The sequence below is a fragment of the Patagioenas fasciata genome, chromosome 16 (genome assembly GCF_037038585.1).
Source record: "Patagioenas fasciata isolate bPatFas1 chromosome 16, bPatFas1.hap1, whole genome shotgun sequence".
Lineage (NCBI taxonomy): Eukaryota > Metazoa > Chordata > Aves > Columbiformes > Columbidae > Patagioenas > Patagioenas fasciata.
Genome location: NC_092535.1, coordinates 12,547,341 through 12,562,213, shown reverse-complemented (window position 1 = coordinate 12,562,213; position 14,873 = coordinate 12,547,341). Strand labels below are relative to the sequence as shown.

The following is a 14,873-nucleotide window of genomic DNA, read 5'->3' as shown; positions in this document are numbered from 1 at the left end:
GTGTCTGTCTGTACTAGCATACAGTATTTTCCTGAATTTGCCTATACAAATGCTGCACATTCAGGTATGCGATTTATATATTTATCATAGTATATCTACACACTTGAGGTGTGGAATAAAATTAATGAATGAGCACAGAAATTAGGAAAAGAATAGTGTAGCCGAATTGCCCAATAAATCATGGAAGATCTATGTGCATGTTTTGGTATAAACGTGAGTTTTGATGCCTTTTCTGTTCTATTCTACTCAGATGTGTAAAATCCCCCACTTAGGCCAGAGGTTGGATCTCCTGCTTACCATACGCGAGCTCCCTGTCAGCATGAGAGATTTGGAGCCTGTAAGTGATGCGACTACTTCATAGTGTGTTTGTAATAAAAATCTACCAGTTGGACAGTATGGGGGCCAAGTGGTCTCATTGCATGTCAAAGTGCTGCAGTTCGGGAGGTGTGGTTTGTTTTTTGTCTTTCCTTCCTATGGCAAAATATCTCACAGTACATAATGTCAGAAATTCATAGTTTAATAATCCAGGCAGAAAACGTTTCATGGCAGTGTTCAAAAGTTACAACCAAAAAGATTAAACAATTAAAAAAAACCCTCTATACATTGTGACTTTGATAGCCAGAAGATAAGACAGAAGTGAATTTCATCATTGAAATTCAATTCCTTTTGTGAGGAAGTTCTTGCCCTACAAGCTGAAAGACTCAACCTAAAGTCATAGGTACTTAAAACAAGTTTATTTGACCAGTACCTCATAGACATTTACTATTTTCAGAAGAAGGATGTTCACCCTAAGGATTATAGCATCAAAAAGGTTGCAAACGAGAATTCAAGTCCCTCTCTGCCTTTTTCAGGATGACTGAGGGGTGTGGGTGGGTGCAGATAAACAGTGTTCCAGTCTCATGGACTGGATCTTCCTGTTCCAATCCACTGCCATACCTGCCAGGGTTTGTACGTGCTTTGATTCAAAACAAAGTATTTCAACACAATCTGTTTCTATGAAAGGTTTTGCTCTCATTCTGCATGGGAATGAAAACAAAATTTGAAAGTTCTACAAGTCTGAGTTGTTATCCTTTGTCTGGCTCTGATTAAAACCATGGTACCAGTGAACAAAACTCGGAAGAGGAACAGATGGAAAGCACTGGGGACATGCACAGATTTCAGACCCTACCTGGTACAATGCTTCACCTTTGCTGTCCTCCACTGAAACCAAATATTTTAATATTTGGAAGTTATTATCTATAATACTGTTTGCTTTGAAGGAAATTTAATCTTCATTGAAGAGCTCATTAGTTGTCTAAGTATTTTGTTACTTGTGCATGGTAACACATGTTTGTAAACTGTAGATTATACACCTAAAATTCTATGGGACAATCTGGCTTTCAACACCCTCTGACTCTGTCAAGCGGTATCAATGTTTTAACAATGGATTTCAGCTCTCACGCATGCTTCATCCTTTCCCTGTTTTTAAATTTGTGTGGTGGTGACTGATGAAGAGAGGTGTGGTGCTAAAAAAGAGATCTATGTTTCCTCATTTAAAACAAAGCTACCTCTTGTGTCTATAGCCCTGGAGGGGAGGTGACTTCCCCAGGAAAACAGAAATTGATACTGAGTTTGATTACAGGAAATTATTCTTCTTCCTTATGGGGAAACTGTGCTAAGAATTTTGATAAGATAACAGTCTTCAGCTAGTTTAGACAGAAGGGAAGGAGGTGAAGGATGGAGAACCTTACCCTGTGCTTCGGGCTATCTGCTTCCCCTGATGCCTGACATTTGGTGCAATCTGGTGCATTCAAACAGCAAAATGCTTTTTCTTCATAAGCATTTTTAAGAGATGAGGTAGAAGTTGTTTTGGCAGCCAGAAAGGATGTGACCTCCACTGGGGCAGGGTGAGTGTGCCAGCTCCAGCTTTATCTTGGCAGGAGGCTTTGAACTGGTCCTTCCTGAGAACCCCTGGCCTGTTCCCCCAGGGAAGGTGAACAGGAGAGTGTCCATCAGTGAAAGTGTCACTTGCTTCAGGTGGGGACAATGAGACTTTTGGCAAATGGAAGGTGTAGGCACCATTGATTTACTCACATTTTCAATTTGAACTGAAGGAAGATTTGTGTGTTTCAGCTAATAAACCAGAAAATCCAAGCGAGTAAGCAGCTGCAATCCAGCCAGAAATTTGTTGCTGTCTTGGAGTACATTTTAGCCATTGGGAACTATTTAAATGAAAAGGCTGGAAAAGAAAAAGCTAAAGGATTTCGATTGTCATCTTTGACCAAAGTGAGTAAATATTTTTCTTGTCATTAAAATCATCCTACTATAAGGTATGTTAGTGATTAATATTAACTCAGTTTATCCCTGAATGTGGGGAAAGGCAATCCTTTTTAATGAGTAGCTAACATTTTAACATCTGCTCTTGGTTACACTAGAAACAAAATCCTGTTTAATAATCTATTCTTTAATGTGTGTTACAACAAGCTGCATTTCCCCATTTTAGACAGCAGCACTGGAGAGATGGGAGCACTGTGGTGTTGAACACACTGTGTTTCTAATGAGATAGAACATCAGAATGCTGACTGCCCTGATATTGAGATCCCCTGGCTAGAAGAGGTGTCTGAGATGCAAGCTCTTTGTTAGATGCTAATTCAGATAAATTTTATTCTGCTGTTTTGTGCAGAGCAGTGTTGTATGGATCCTCTTAATTTCACTGTAACTATAGCATTTCTTCCATGGTAGTTGCACTTTTTATGGCACTTGCAGTGATTTCTTAGCACTTCATTTTTACTTCGATGCAAAGGTCTTGCAACAAGTGGTACAATGCCATTTTAATGTAGAGTTTCAAAAGTGGAATGTAAATGAATTCATAAATTCAAAGGGAGTTAAATTTGCCTGCAATGGTTTTACATGCACCCGTCCCCCAAATTATTGTTCTTCTGGATGACTGAATAGGGGAGGAGGGTGGCAGTCCTGATCTTTACTCTTCCCTGATAGAGACCCGCTCTACAAGAAACATCATTTAGATCTTAATTCTTTATCTCATCACTGACCTACCATTCACATAACATAAGGCTGAGTTTTCCATTAGTTTTAAGGAAACTGCTTTCCCCTCTTTATCAGAATTTGCCATAGGAAAATGCTGCTACTGAGCACAGGGTCTTTTTCCCTCCCCTTCCACACAACAGTGGCTGAGCATCATCCTAAAAAGAAAGAAATAAATATACATTTCCTAAGTTGTCTTGTACTTCTAACACTATTTTAGGATTATGCCTGATCTGTAAATAGAAGAGAGAAGAATTTTTATTTTGTTTTTGTAAGGTATCTTTCCCATCTGGAGATTTTAATATGTGAGTGATTTATAACTCTAGTGACAATTCTGAGACAAAACTTGCATTTTTTTTTTTAGTATATATATATACTGGCTGTAACACTACATCTATCATAATGAAAAATGCCTGCAAAATAATTTTCTGCCACAGAGCACCTTCCCAGATTCCATTAAGGAGCTTCACTATCTTCATGAATACAGCATACTGCTTTAAAGTGGAAAGGAATAATAACTGTGTTTGCAGATCCAAAATCAGTTCAATCAATTAGGTTACCTTAAGTTAAAAAAGACCCCTGTGAATAAGAAGACACAAAAGAACAAGGATGGTCAACAAATATGAAAGTGTAAAGCTGATCTTAATCAAGGATGGCTATGAAATGGCAGATTGAAAAGGAGAAGTTTTATTTCATTGTGTTTTCTATTCTTGTCAAATTTACCTGGGAGCTATCAATATCCCTGCTGTTTCTTTTATTTTCTTTCTTTTTATTTTTTTTATATATATTTTTTAATTAAAATAGTCCAGTCTGTCAATTATTGCTCTTTTCTATTTGCAGTTGCCTTTGCTACGGGGTAAGGAGAGGACGTTCACCTTGCTTCATGCCCTTGTGGAGCAGATCTTCTTACATGAGCCTGATTTGGTTAAATTTTCTCAGGAGTTGACAGAATTTGAAGCTGTTCCTGATGGTACGATGAGGGAGGGGAAAAAAAAGAATAATCAAATAAAAAATGAAGTTCTTCAACTTCTGTGGAAACTCCTATCCTCACAATACGAATGATACTTATTAGCATTTTTCCCCCTCTCTCTTCCTTTCCAGCTTCCATGAAGGGCCTCAGTGCTGAAGTTGATGGTATGTAAATGTGGTTTCTAAATCCAGAGAGAGATTTTCACATGTTGTGCAGTCAATTGGAACTGTCTTTCATTGCACTTCTCTAGTTTGTAAAGAGAGGTAAAGGTTCAAAATATTAAGGTAAAGTGTTGCTATGGTGATATTTTAACCTGTCTTGTTACTGTGAAGAATTTAAAAAAAAAAAAATTAAAGTGTGTCCAGGTGGTTTAGAAATATAAAAACTACAGTGCCCATGGCAAATAGAGTTCATCATAACCTACAAGTGTTGAGCGATACAAGTGCTCCATCAGAGTTACGGCTGTATCAGAGTCTCCAGGAGCAGGTGATGCTGCAAGAGAAAACTTCCTACAGTTCAGTCCTGAAGTTCAAGAATTTCTTTGAACCAAACTGGTGTCCTTCTCTAGAAAGGAGTCCAGCACTAGTGAAGTCAACATGAGGGAACAGAATAAGGCTGTTGAAATGCAACATGGACTTTGGGAGACATTTACAACTTGCCATTGAACAGTATCACAAGGTGACCAGCGAAATCAATGAATTTTAGAGAACTCTTAGAGAAGCTAATAGAGGAGGTGTATGAGCAGATTAACATGACTCGTATTGTCTGGAAAGTTTATAAAAAAGTATTTTGAAAATGTGGCATGGATGTTGACTGTAAGTACAGACCAATATATCTTATGTCAGCCTTTGATGATATACCTGAATGACAGTTGCTCTCAGCTTTCAGTATGAAAACCCTTGTGCCTATTCTGCTGGGCTTTGGGAGTCAGCCAGGCATGGAACTTGAGTCTACCAAAGTGTGGTTTTGTTCTGTTCCAAGAAATTCCAATCAACTTTTTAGAAGACATACATAACTAATAATAACAACACTATTTACCTTCAATCACTTGGGTTCTTTGGGAACAATGTTGGTAGTAGTTCAAAATCACTAAATATATTAAAGCCAGTTTTAGAAAGTCATGGGTAAAGTGATGGAATAGAAACTACTGGGAGCTATCAAAGGAGGTGAATTATGGGAAGTGTAGGAGATTGACTGGCCTCTTCCCTCCATGGATTAGTGACAGGTCCAGAGCAAATCACTTTTATCTTCTGAGTCCCATTCTCCAAAGCAGAGAGGGAAAGAGATGGACCAAATGCCGCGAACTGGTCTTTCTTGCCATGTAGTTCAAGGCACATCCTGGGGCTCATGTGGTGCAAGGGGGGAAGATGCTGGACTGCAGCTGGGGTTGGTTCAGGACTGAGCCCCTGGAGCCAAGGCTGTGTTGTCTTCTCCCCCCGTTCACATCAGGCGGGGTCCCTTTGGCAGCAGGCTGATGTATTGCTTGGTGCCAGCTGACAAGATCTTTTGCTCTTACATAGAGTACAATTTTTTGTTCTTTTATCTTTAAAAGAACCTTGAACTTTCTACGCAAAAAATGTAGGTTTGAAGAATGTTATTTTCACTGCTAATCTCAATGCTCAAAGCCAAGAAAGGTCAAATTTACGGCTACTTCATAACTGTACTATCAACCTCTTCATTATTCTGCAGTTGCTTGTGAGGTGATCACATATTACTTTTTTTTCTATAAGACCTATGCCTCTTTTAGGATTTCTGTTTCAAAACACAGTTAACATTCCTAGATGAATGCATTATGGACCCATATTCTCCTAAATTTTCCAAGCATCCTAAATTAGACATTTACACTCCTTTGGGCACAACTGCATGCTACTGAAGTTTCTAATTTTCTTTCTCTTTTGTTAGTTTTAAGAAAAGAATTGGAGAATGTTACTCAGTGCAGGCGGCTTATTAAACACAAGACAATCAAGGCAACACCCCAGGAGTCACAGTTCTGCAAGGAACTAAAGGTAACGTTATCACAACTGTATTGTGGGCTGGAGGTAAAAAATGAGTTATCTGATCAGTTTGTGGTGAATCCTGCCCTGACAAGGGGGTCAGGAGCATTTGAGGATAGTGATTAGGAAATTTTAGTTAAGTTTCTAACACTTTGTTTCTGACTCCTTAAGAAATAGCAACTGGGAGTGTTTGCTTCAGCTGCAAAATGCTAGACTATGCCAATTGCGAGCGGAAATTAGGACCTTATGTTGCTTCCCTAGTTCTGTCAGTTTTAATAGATTTAGATAGTGCCATTGGATGATACAGTAAAAAATTATCTAACATTGATTTTCCTTTTTTTTTTTTTAACGTCTTTGATATCTTAGTACTTGGAAGGAAATGTGTGTGCTTGATGTATGCTTACCTTTTGTGAAATATGAAATTTTTGTGACATGAAAATTTTGACTTGAATTATCTTGTTTTCACCGCTGTTTGATTTCTGCTTTAATATTATGCTCCTATACCCAATTAAGAAGTTTTATTTTATTACAGGATTTAATTCAGAAATATGAAGGGGATCTATCCCAGCTGTCAAAAAGATGTGATGAAATGAAGAAGCTTTATAGCAACATACTGGTACAAATCATATTAAAATGCAATGAAAAGAAATCTGCATTTCTTCAAAGAAAAAAGGAGGAAGAAAGAAGTGCAAGAAGTTTCCATACTTCCACATGTTTTATAGCTATACTGTCCACAGAAATGGAAAAAAAAACCCACATCTAACAGTGGTGGCATGTTTTGAATGGCTTTTGTTTTTCTTGAGGTCTTACACACCACTTTTTAGAAAATATCAGAATGAAAAGTAGGTGATCAGCAACTTTATAAATTCAAGGAATTCAACTGTTGGACGTTTTCAACGTGTTATGGAAAACCATGTGTTTTCTGGTTCTTACCAGCAATTGTGTCTTTGGCTGGTAGGAGTTTGGGCTGAAGGTTTTTTATAGTGACAAGGGTGTAGTGCAGGATATTGATTTATTTACTGTATTTCGAGTGAGAGGGAGACTGAGATAGAGATGTTAGTAATAGCACAGGTCTAAAAATGAGCAGAGCAGAAAGGAAGCTCCATGGGCAGATTTCCGATAGAGGGAACTGTCTCTTGTTTATTCCTATTATGTTCACCCACACTTGTACTGGAGAAGCACCTAATTTTCTCAGTCATTTTGCCTCTGAACAGAAACAACCCATCTCTGTCCAATACACTAGAAAATGCTTTTTTGGGTCAGAGGGTCACACCAGAAGGAATTACAAAAGCTCCACACTGCACTTTTAAAAAATATTGCATGTAGATTTCTCATTTAGTACAATGTTCTTGGAGTGCAATAGAAATTCAGGAGATCTCTGCTATGGTAACAGTAATCTCCAGCAGAATAGTCACACAAGAGGTTTTAAGGAAAAGGACAGATTTGCTGAAATGCAGTGCTAATCTCAAACTGGAATAAGTTCCTGGTACTGGGATTAGGACACAACTTTAAGCAGTGGTGTGTGTTTGGTTGTTTTTTCTTATGAAGGGGAAGTAGATAATCTGATGATAAGCAAACGTTATACAGAAGATACAGTAGGGAGACCTTTAGGGAGACCTAAACAGACATTGAAGATTCGTGTGATGTTTGACCAAGGAATTTTAATCAGTCATATTTTACTAAAAGTAATATTGTAAGAATGTGCAAAGGTTTCTTTGTATCTCTTGCAACCTTTCACAAGTGGGGAAAATGGTTCAGTGTAGAGTAATGAGCCAAGTTTGTGTGGTAGTAAAAGAGCTAGACAAAGAACTCAGTGCCAAGCCTACAAAAAAGGTTGAAGGACTTGGATAAAGCAAGAAGATGAAAAAGGTGGAAAAATACTGTAAATGAGAGAATTAACAATTGAGTTACATGAGTGCAAATGTTGGAAAGTATTCATCAAATTCCAAAAGTGGAGAGGCTTTTGCTGTAATAGCTTTGAGGGATGCTTTTTGCATGGGGTATGGAAGAGTTTCACCCATTTTACCTAAAAGCAATCTTCAGAAGGAGTGAGTGCTGTGTGGCTGGTCCTATTTGTGGAGCTGTGTCATGCCCAGCGAGTGCTGGACGTGCCCTCCTGCCTGTGCACATTCCATCCTAACCCTTGTATTTGTCTCCAGCTGTGTATGTTCAGCCAGGAGATATTGCACATAGATACCTACAGCATCATGTGAGGCTCTTTGCTTTCCTTTCTTGTATTGGAAACTCTCATCTGAGACTCTTATTTGCATCTGAAGCGGATTTCATTTTCTGTGTAGCTGGAAGTTTCTTCAGGTTTTAACCCAGCTACTTTATGTCCACCCTCCATCCCCTGGTCCCTTATTCTCTAAAGTTAGGCATGTGATACATTTCTCTCATTTAGAATGTATTTTTTTTCTTCTGAATAATGTAATTGCCAGGTAGAACTTTTTGCACGTTTATGAAGCAGCAAAAATGTAAAGCAAATATAACATTATATGGGTGATCAAAGATGAGGCCATCATCTCAGCAGCACTGGGAAGGAATAGACCAGCTTACCTGGGGGAGTATCTGATCTGGAAATGTGTTGTAGGTAGCCATGGAAATCATGTTGCACACAAACCAAAAATCCACAGGCCTATCTTTATGATTTTATATTCTGCTTATAAAATCAATAATGACCTTGGCATGAGACATTTCTATGGAATGAACAATAAACTGGGGATAAGTGCCTGTGGTATAGCTGTGGGCTATCAACTTCTCACAGATGGTCATTAGCTCCAGGAAATGCCTCTCTCATTACTGCGTAACTGATGGTGCGCCATGGGTGAGTGGCGAGGCGTGCCAAAGATCAAGGGCTTGGAGCACCCAGGAGGTGCAATTAGGATCACAACAGGCAAAACTATTAATCAGGTGTCACTGGATAAGGTTAAAGTTTTTGTGACTGGATTATATGTCAGTGGTTTCTGTGATTGTGTTTCTGGTTTCCGTGACTGTGTTTCTGGTTTCCAGGCACAGGGTTTGCTTCTAAGAACATGTTAGATGATGTTCAGGTGAACATGTACAGGTAACAACAGATATCTGCCCACACCTTCCTGTTGCAATCTGAAATACAACGCCGTTGCTGTTCAGCCTTGGGAGGGTTGTATCCCCCAATTACAAAGCTGCTCTCGATTACAGTCAAGATGAGAACTTGTAGCAACACACGAAGACTTTTTAAACTTTTTGATGAAGCCTTCAGAGCGTGTTCTCTTGGTTTGTTCTGCTCAATTAGAAAGCTGTTACAGGCAGAGTTACGTTCTTTAACTCATTGGTCCCCTTAAGGAAGAATCTTTGAAAATGATGACAATCCTCTTGAATTAAACCTTAGAAACAGATTTAATATAAAAAATCCTTTCCTAGAATAGGAGAACTTTTGTAGAAATGATTTTATTTAATGCAGGAACCCATCTCCTAGTACTGAGCTTTGCAGTTTGACTGCCTTTCACCTCTTGGGTTATAGCAGAGCAGACACGATGCCAATATTGCTCACGTTGTTTGCAAAACCTTTCCATCTGTTCACCTTTTCAGGTGAAGGAAAGGAGGTAACAGGGGAAGGTTGCTCTTTGAAAAGTTACTTTTTCTCCTGAAAATGCCGTCTTCCCTATGAATATTTTTATTTGCAAAGGAAAATGACAGAAAAGGGTAACTTTTTAGCTTGAACATGCTGCTACGATGCGCACCGTGGAATATAAACCATTTCCCTAATGTCTGTGTTTTCTTTTCTGAATGGGTTTATCTAACAAACTGCAGAGCCAGGAAGCTTCATGATTTACTGATTTTTCTCCTGTTCAGCTGGAGATCTGTAGTCCAGACAGACAGACGGGGTTACCCAGAAACCCAGGTTACTGAGTAATTCAGTGACAACCCCTGGGGCCACTTTTGCTTGGCATGTTTTAGATCTCAGCTTGCTGGAGTTTTAGGCCAGCTCTAAGTTTAATAATAATCATAATGGTATTTAACTTTTTGCTTGCTCTTTTAATTTCATTAAGATCCTAGACATGGTTTAGACTCCTTGGTTATACTAACGCCAAATATTCTTCTCTCTCAAATTTACAGGTAAAATTTGGAGAGCCACAAGACCTAGACTCTCAAGAACTGTTTGGATGGATATCTTCGTTCATTAGTGAGTTTAGGAAGGCCTGTGGTGAAGTCATGACATAAGGACAACACAAAACTTATAAAGAGGTGAGGGAATGAGAAGTCCAGGAAATGATGTTCAAGTCAATTCCTTTGAAAGTTTCTCTATTAATAAGTAGCACATAGGCAGTATAGAGTCTGTAAAGCAGTATACCTTGATTTTGAGAGATATTCAATTCATAATGTGTAATTTGTAAGTGGTATTTGACCTATAAGATCATAGATCCCTTATGAGCCTCTCCCTCATTTTTTCTGATATATGTGCTTTTGTAACTTGAGATGCCTGGATGCTTAGAGAGGATACACTTTCGACATTTTATAATTTCTCTTTCTAATATCGTACTTTGATACTCAGTCTTCTGAGTTTTAAGTATTACTTTCAATGGATAAGTTTCAGTATGGTGATCTAATTTTTAATATTTTTGTTGTAGTTTTCTAAATGATATTTTGCAAGTGTTATTAATATGATGAAATGGGAAGCTGTTACCCACAGAGGAGAATATCTATCAAAAATTCTTCTTTGTCTTTCTGCTATTAAAGTGTTGCAGCCTTAGTATGTAATTGAGAAAGTGTCTGGTTTTTATGGCTAATGTAATGTATTCAGGTAAAATACTATAATAGTCCATCAATTTGTGAGATTTACATTGGCCAGAGAAGAAAAATAAATGTGTCATGAGGTGTCTAAGTAATGGATACTGGAGACAATTGTCCATGGTTTTCAATAGAGAAAATACTTCTGTTGCATTTGTTGATTTTTATGTATTTTTAATTAGAATAATTATCTGGAGCTCAAATATATGAGAAGAAAAGGAGGCCTATAAATGCAAAGAAAAAATGGATGTGTTTAACCTTGAAAGCAGAAAATAGTTCTAGAAGGTCATTGATAAAATTTGGCATTTTCTCTACCAGTTTTGCAAACAGTGTTATTTTAGAAAAAGTGGTTTACTTATTTTTGGTCTGACTGCTCAGGTCTCACAGTGCTTGGGTTTTGGTAGCAGTGCTGAACTCTCTCCCTGATGTCAGTGCTGAAAGGAGTTAGGACTAGCCATCCAAAAGGCTTAAGCACTCGCATCTAAAAATTACATTATCACAACCCTGTCTCATCTGGCATATAAAATTCCCCTATAGCTAGCATTTAATTTGCTGTTCTAGATGTGGCCACTGCTGAGGTATTTGGAGAAAGGTCCAGCAAAGAGCCCGGGCACTCACCTGCTATGTGCTGCAATACCTGGACTTTTAGTGCTGGTCATGTCAGACAGTAAAGAGCGATCACCAGGAATACAGAGACAGTTGGATACTGTCTGGAAAGCAGAAATAAAAGAGGCCCAAGATGTTTTTCTTGTCTTGGCCTCAGTACTTTAAAGGGCATCGCAAACTGCGGTTCCTGGGAGCTTATGGCTTCTGATGTGCCGTGACTGGCAGCACACCCCTATGTGGAAAGGCAGAAGAGCATTCCTGCAGCTAACGTGCTCATCACAAAATGAAGCAAGGGCTTCATTTTGCGTTTCATGTCAACCTCGATAAATCTGCTGCCCTGCACGGATGCTGCCCTGGTCACGAGGGCAGGTGCACATACCTATTCAAAAGAGTGCGCAGGGATCACAAGAGCTCTGTTAAAATTACAGTTGCCACCTCTGTTTTGAGGAGTCACTGAGGGTGTGGAATCCTGCCCTGAAGGATTCAAATCCTCATAACCCTTCTCTTAAGCAAGTGCTTTGACCAAAAGCTGTGCTGAGCAGGCAGCATCTCACTCCTGGCCAGCGAGCGACAGCTCCAGGGAAACGTCTTCAACAGGAGGCATCAGGTATTAAGCAAGTGCTCTAATGAGCAAAGCAGCAACTGTTCTTCCAGCTTTGTGAGCAGCAAACCTGGCACCAGCTGTGAATGCCAATGGGCCTCACTGCTTAACTTCTCTGCCTTAAATCCATCCCTTATCTTGGAGGATGCCTAAGAAAGACCTTCAAGGAAGAGGTTCAACAAACCATGTATGTAGAATGCTTAATATCATCTATGCACCTATCTATCACATAATATATAGAAACTGTCTCAGGTGAGGCAGAGGATGCCTGAACTAGAGCTCTGCATTGCAGCAGCTGGGTGCCTGGTGGGTCTCCTCGGCTCCGTACCACCCGTGTCGCTGCCTCCCATGGGCTCATGCACGTCTGCACTAACAAAGTGCATCATTTTGGCTTCTCAAGAGGCTTGTCAGGACTCTGCTTCCAGTTGAGTACCTGCAGCCATGTTTCTCAGAGGCAAAAAGATTACAATTAAAAAAACAAAGAGCAAAATTGGTATCCCTAATACTTATTTTACAGAAAATTGTTCACAGAAGCAAATAAAGGGATTGGATTTGAATGAAAACATATTGACTATGTTTGCCCCAAGTCAGCATCAGAGCAGTGCCATCTGGTTGACACTGAAGTCAGTGGCTTCCATCTAGGTAGCAGGAGCTACAGCTGAGATCACTCATTTTTGATTGAAAGAGGAAAATTAAATTAATTTTAAATTTCTTGCATCCCTATACCACAATACCCTATAGAGTGCACATACCTGCACTGCAAACACCTGCGCTTTTCGATAAGTGTTGTTACTGCTCCAAAATCTGAACCATCTTCATTTATATGTGAACCATGTAAAATAATCCTGAATACAAGTGCCATTTCCATGGTATCAAGATCCCTGCATCCCTGAACAGCATTCGTGATGGTCATGATAAGTTTCATGTTTTTCTACCATTACCTTAGCTCAGGAGTCCTGGGAAGTCTCTTTTAACTAAATAGTTTTTTCTCTCCTTTTTTTTTTTTTTTTTCCCCATGACTCACTTTTTTTCTTTTACTCCTTTTTCTCTGTTATTATATCTAACAGCTTGTACTTGTTTTATAGCTCAGCTGGCATGGCCTCTTCCAATTAAAAGTATATTCTACACAGTAGTCGATATATGTGTCTTTGTGTGAATATCCTGGAGCATTAATTTTAAAAATTAATGTCTAAATACCTTCTTGGCAAGAAGTTCTAGCACCTTCAGAGATCATGAAGCTTTCCTATGGAGTGGAAGCTTACTGAGGAGACATGTTTCAATTTTCTTAAGCTATTTCTTCAGTGCTTGTGAGTCTCGGTGACCTCCTGATTTATATGTAAAAATAAATGAATACACATTGTTCCCTACCTCACTCTTTTTTCCCAAGTGTTATTTTGCATAAGACTCTGTTTTTCAGGGCTCTTAGTCAACTGTAGTACTAAGTTTCAGTGGTATAAGGAATAATAGTTGCTACGCCTCAACATTTATTTGGAATTATATAGACAAGCTCTAAGTCTACATGTGGATAACGTCTGTGGAATCCTTCCCTAGCAGCTGATAGTTTCATCCATAAACCTGTAGTCATAAAAGTCAAAGAATCAGGTGAGCCTTCTGTTTGTGAAAACTATTATATTTGGGAGCACTACAACAAATGGCAACCCATAAGAACTGTAGTATTTATACATCTGGATTGTTTCCCTACCTAAGCCACCACTTGGCATATTATGAAATACGAAAGCTTAGTGCTGACATTATATGAGCAGTTCTGCTCATTAAATTTGTCTCAGTATTCGGTTGTGTGGAGTAAAGCTGTGGGTCAAATGCTGTGCTGGTTTTCCTTTTGCGGCAGCTCAGCTGTGTCAGAACTGCTTGCTCCAGAAGGAAACAGGGATCTCTTTTGATAGCTTCTTTCCTTAAAATGCACACTACTGGTAGTATGTGCAGCATTTCAGCAAGAACGGGAGAGAGAATTTCTGGATCCCATAGTAAACATTAATTGTCTCCAGCAAAAATGTGACTGAGAGAAGCCCCACGTGCTGGGCTTGGAGCTCCCCAGAGAAATCTCTGACTCCATCCTCTACCCGGTGTCTCTGTGCATTTGAATCTGCCCTGAGAAATGCTGTAGGAAATGGAGCTCGTGTAGACACAGGTCACAGAGCTGACCTGAGCTCCCAGAGGGGCCAGTCTTACATGCGCACCAGCACTCTCAAGGGTTTTCCGATAATTCAGTTTGAAATGCGAGTATCTGCCCCCAGAGGCAGAAAGTTCCCAGGGTTTCCTCCAACCAAAAATGTAAAGAGCGGAGGTTATCCAGCACTAGACTCAACTTCCATAAACCAACAATTATATCCTAGGACAGTGGCTGAACTTTGCTTTCCAATTTTCATTTTGTTTTCTTTCCTATTTGAACTGCCAGAGAGGCACCAGGCAGAGTCCCCTGCTAATTTGTGTAAATGAACAGTAAAGCAAAAACAAAAATTGTGGTCACTTGGAAGGTGTTCTACGCATAAAAGCTTTGAAGACTCTTATGTATGCTGCTCTTCCAGATTGAATTAGTGCTTTTTAAATACAAACACCAATTGTAGGAGAAGAAGAATATTGCGTTAGACAAAGTGAATAAAAACATGGGATCTCTAAAAGGAAACCTGTTGGGTACTCGCTGTACAATAACTAAAGCCTGAAAATATCCTTAGAAAATACTCACTCCTGTGCTTAAGAAGTTGTTGCTAATGATGACTCAGAAGAATCGCAAACAAATTTCAAGCTGCTTGACTTAAAGAAGAATATATTAAAAAATTCAAACTGAGGGGCTGCTTTGACGCAGGGCTGAGGTGCTCTGCCTCAAAAAGCTCTTGGTGAGATCCTTCCCTGCATCGCTCACAGAACTTTTGCTGTGGATATTCATAGAACC

At 39.2% G+C, this 14,873-nt stretch overlaps 1 protein-coding gene across 2 annotated transcripts in view; it reads left to right on the top strand.

Moving 5' to 3' along the window:
* Positions 1 to 13,319, top strand: part of LOC136108068 (disheveled-associated activator of morphogenesis 1-A-like) — a 37,622-nt gene extending 24,303 nt beyond the window's left edge. Inside the window, exons 11-17 of one of the 2 annotated variants that reach the window (XM_065849559.2) lie at positions 251 to 337; positions 2,113 to 2,265; positions 3,865 to 3,994; positions 4,126 to 4,158; positions 5,897 to 6,000; positions 6,521 to 6,604; positions 10,084 to 13,319. In XM_065849559.2, the coding sequence (XP_065705631.2) occupies positions 251 to 337; positions 2,113 to 2,265; positions 3,865 to 3,994; positions 4,126 to 4,158; positions 5,897 to 6,000; positions 6,521 to 6,604; positions 10,084 to 10,188 (696 nt within the window). In that variant the 3' untranslated portion in view covers positions 10,189 to 13,319. The other variant, XM_071815621.1, reaches the window with a different exon arrangement.
* Positions 13,320 to 14,873: the final 1,554 nt, after the last annotated feature.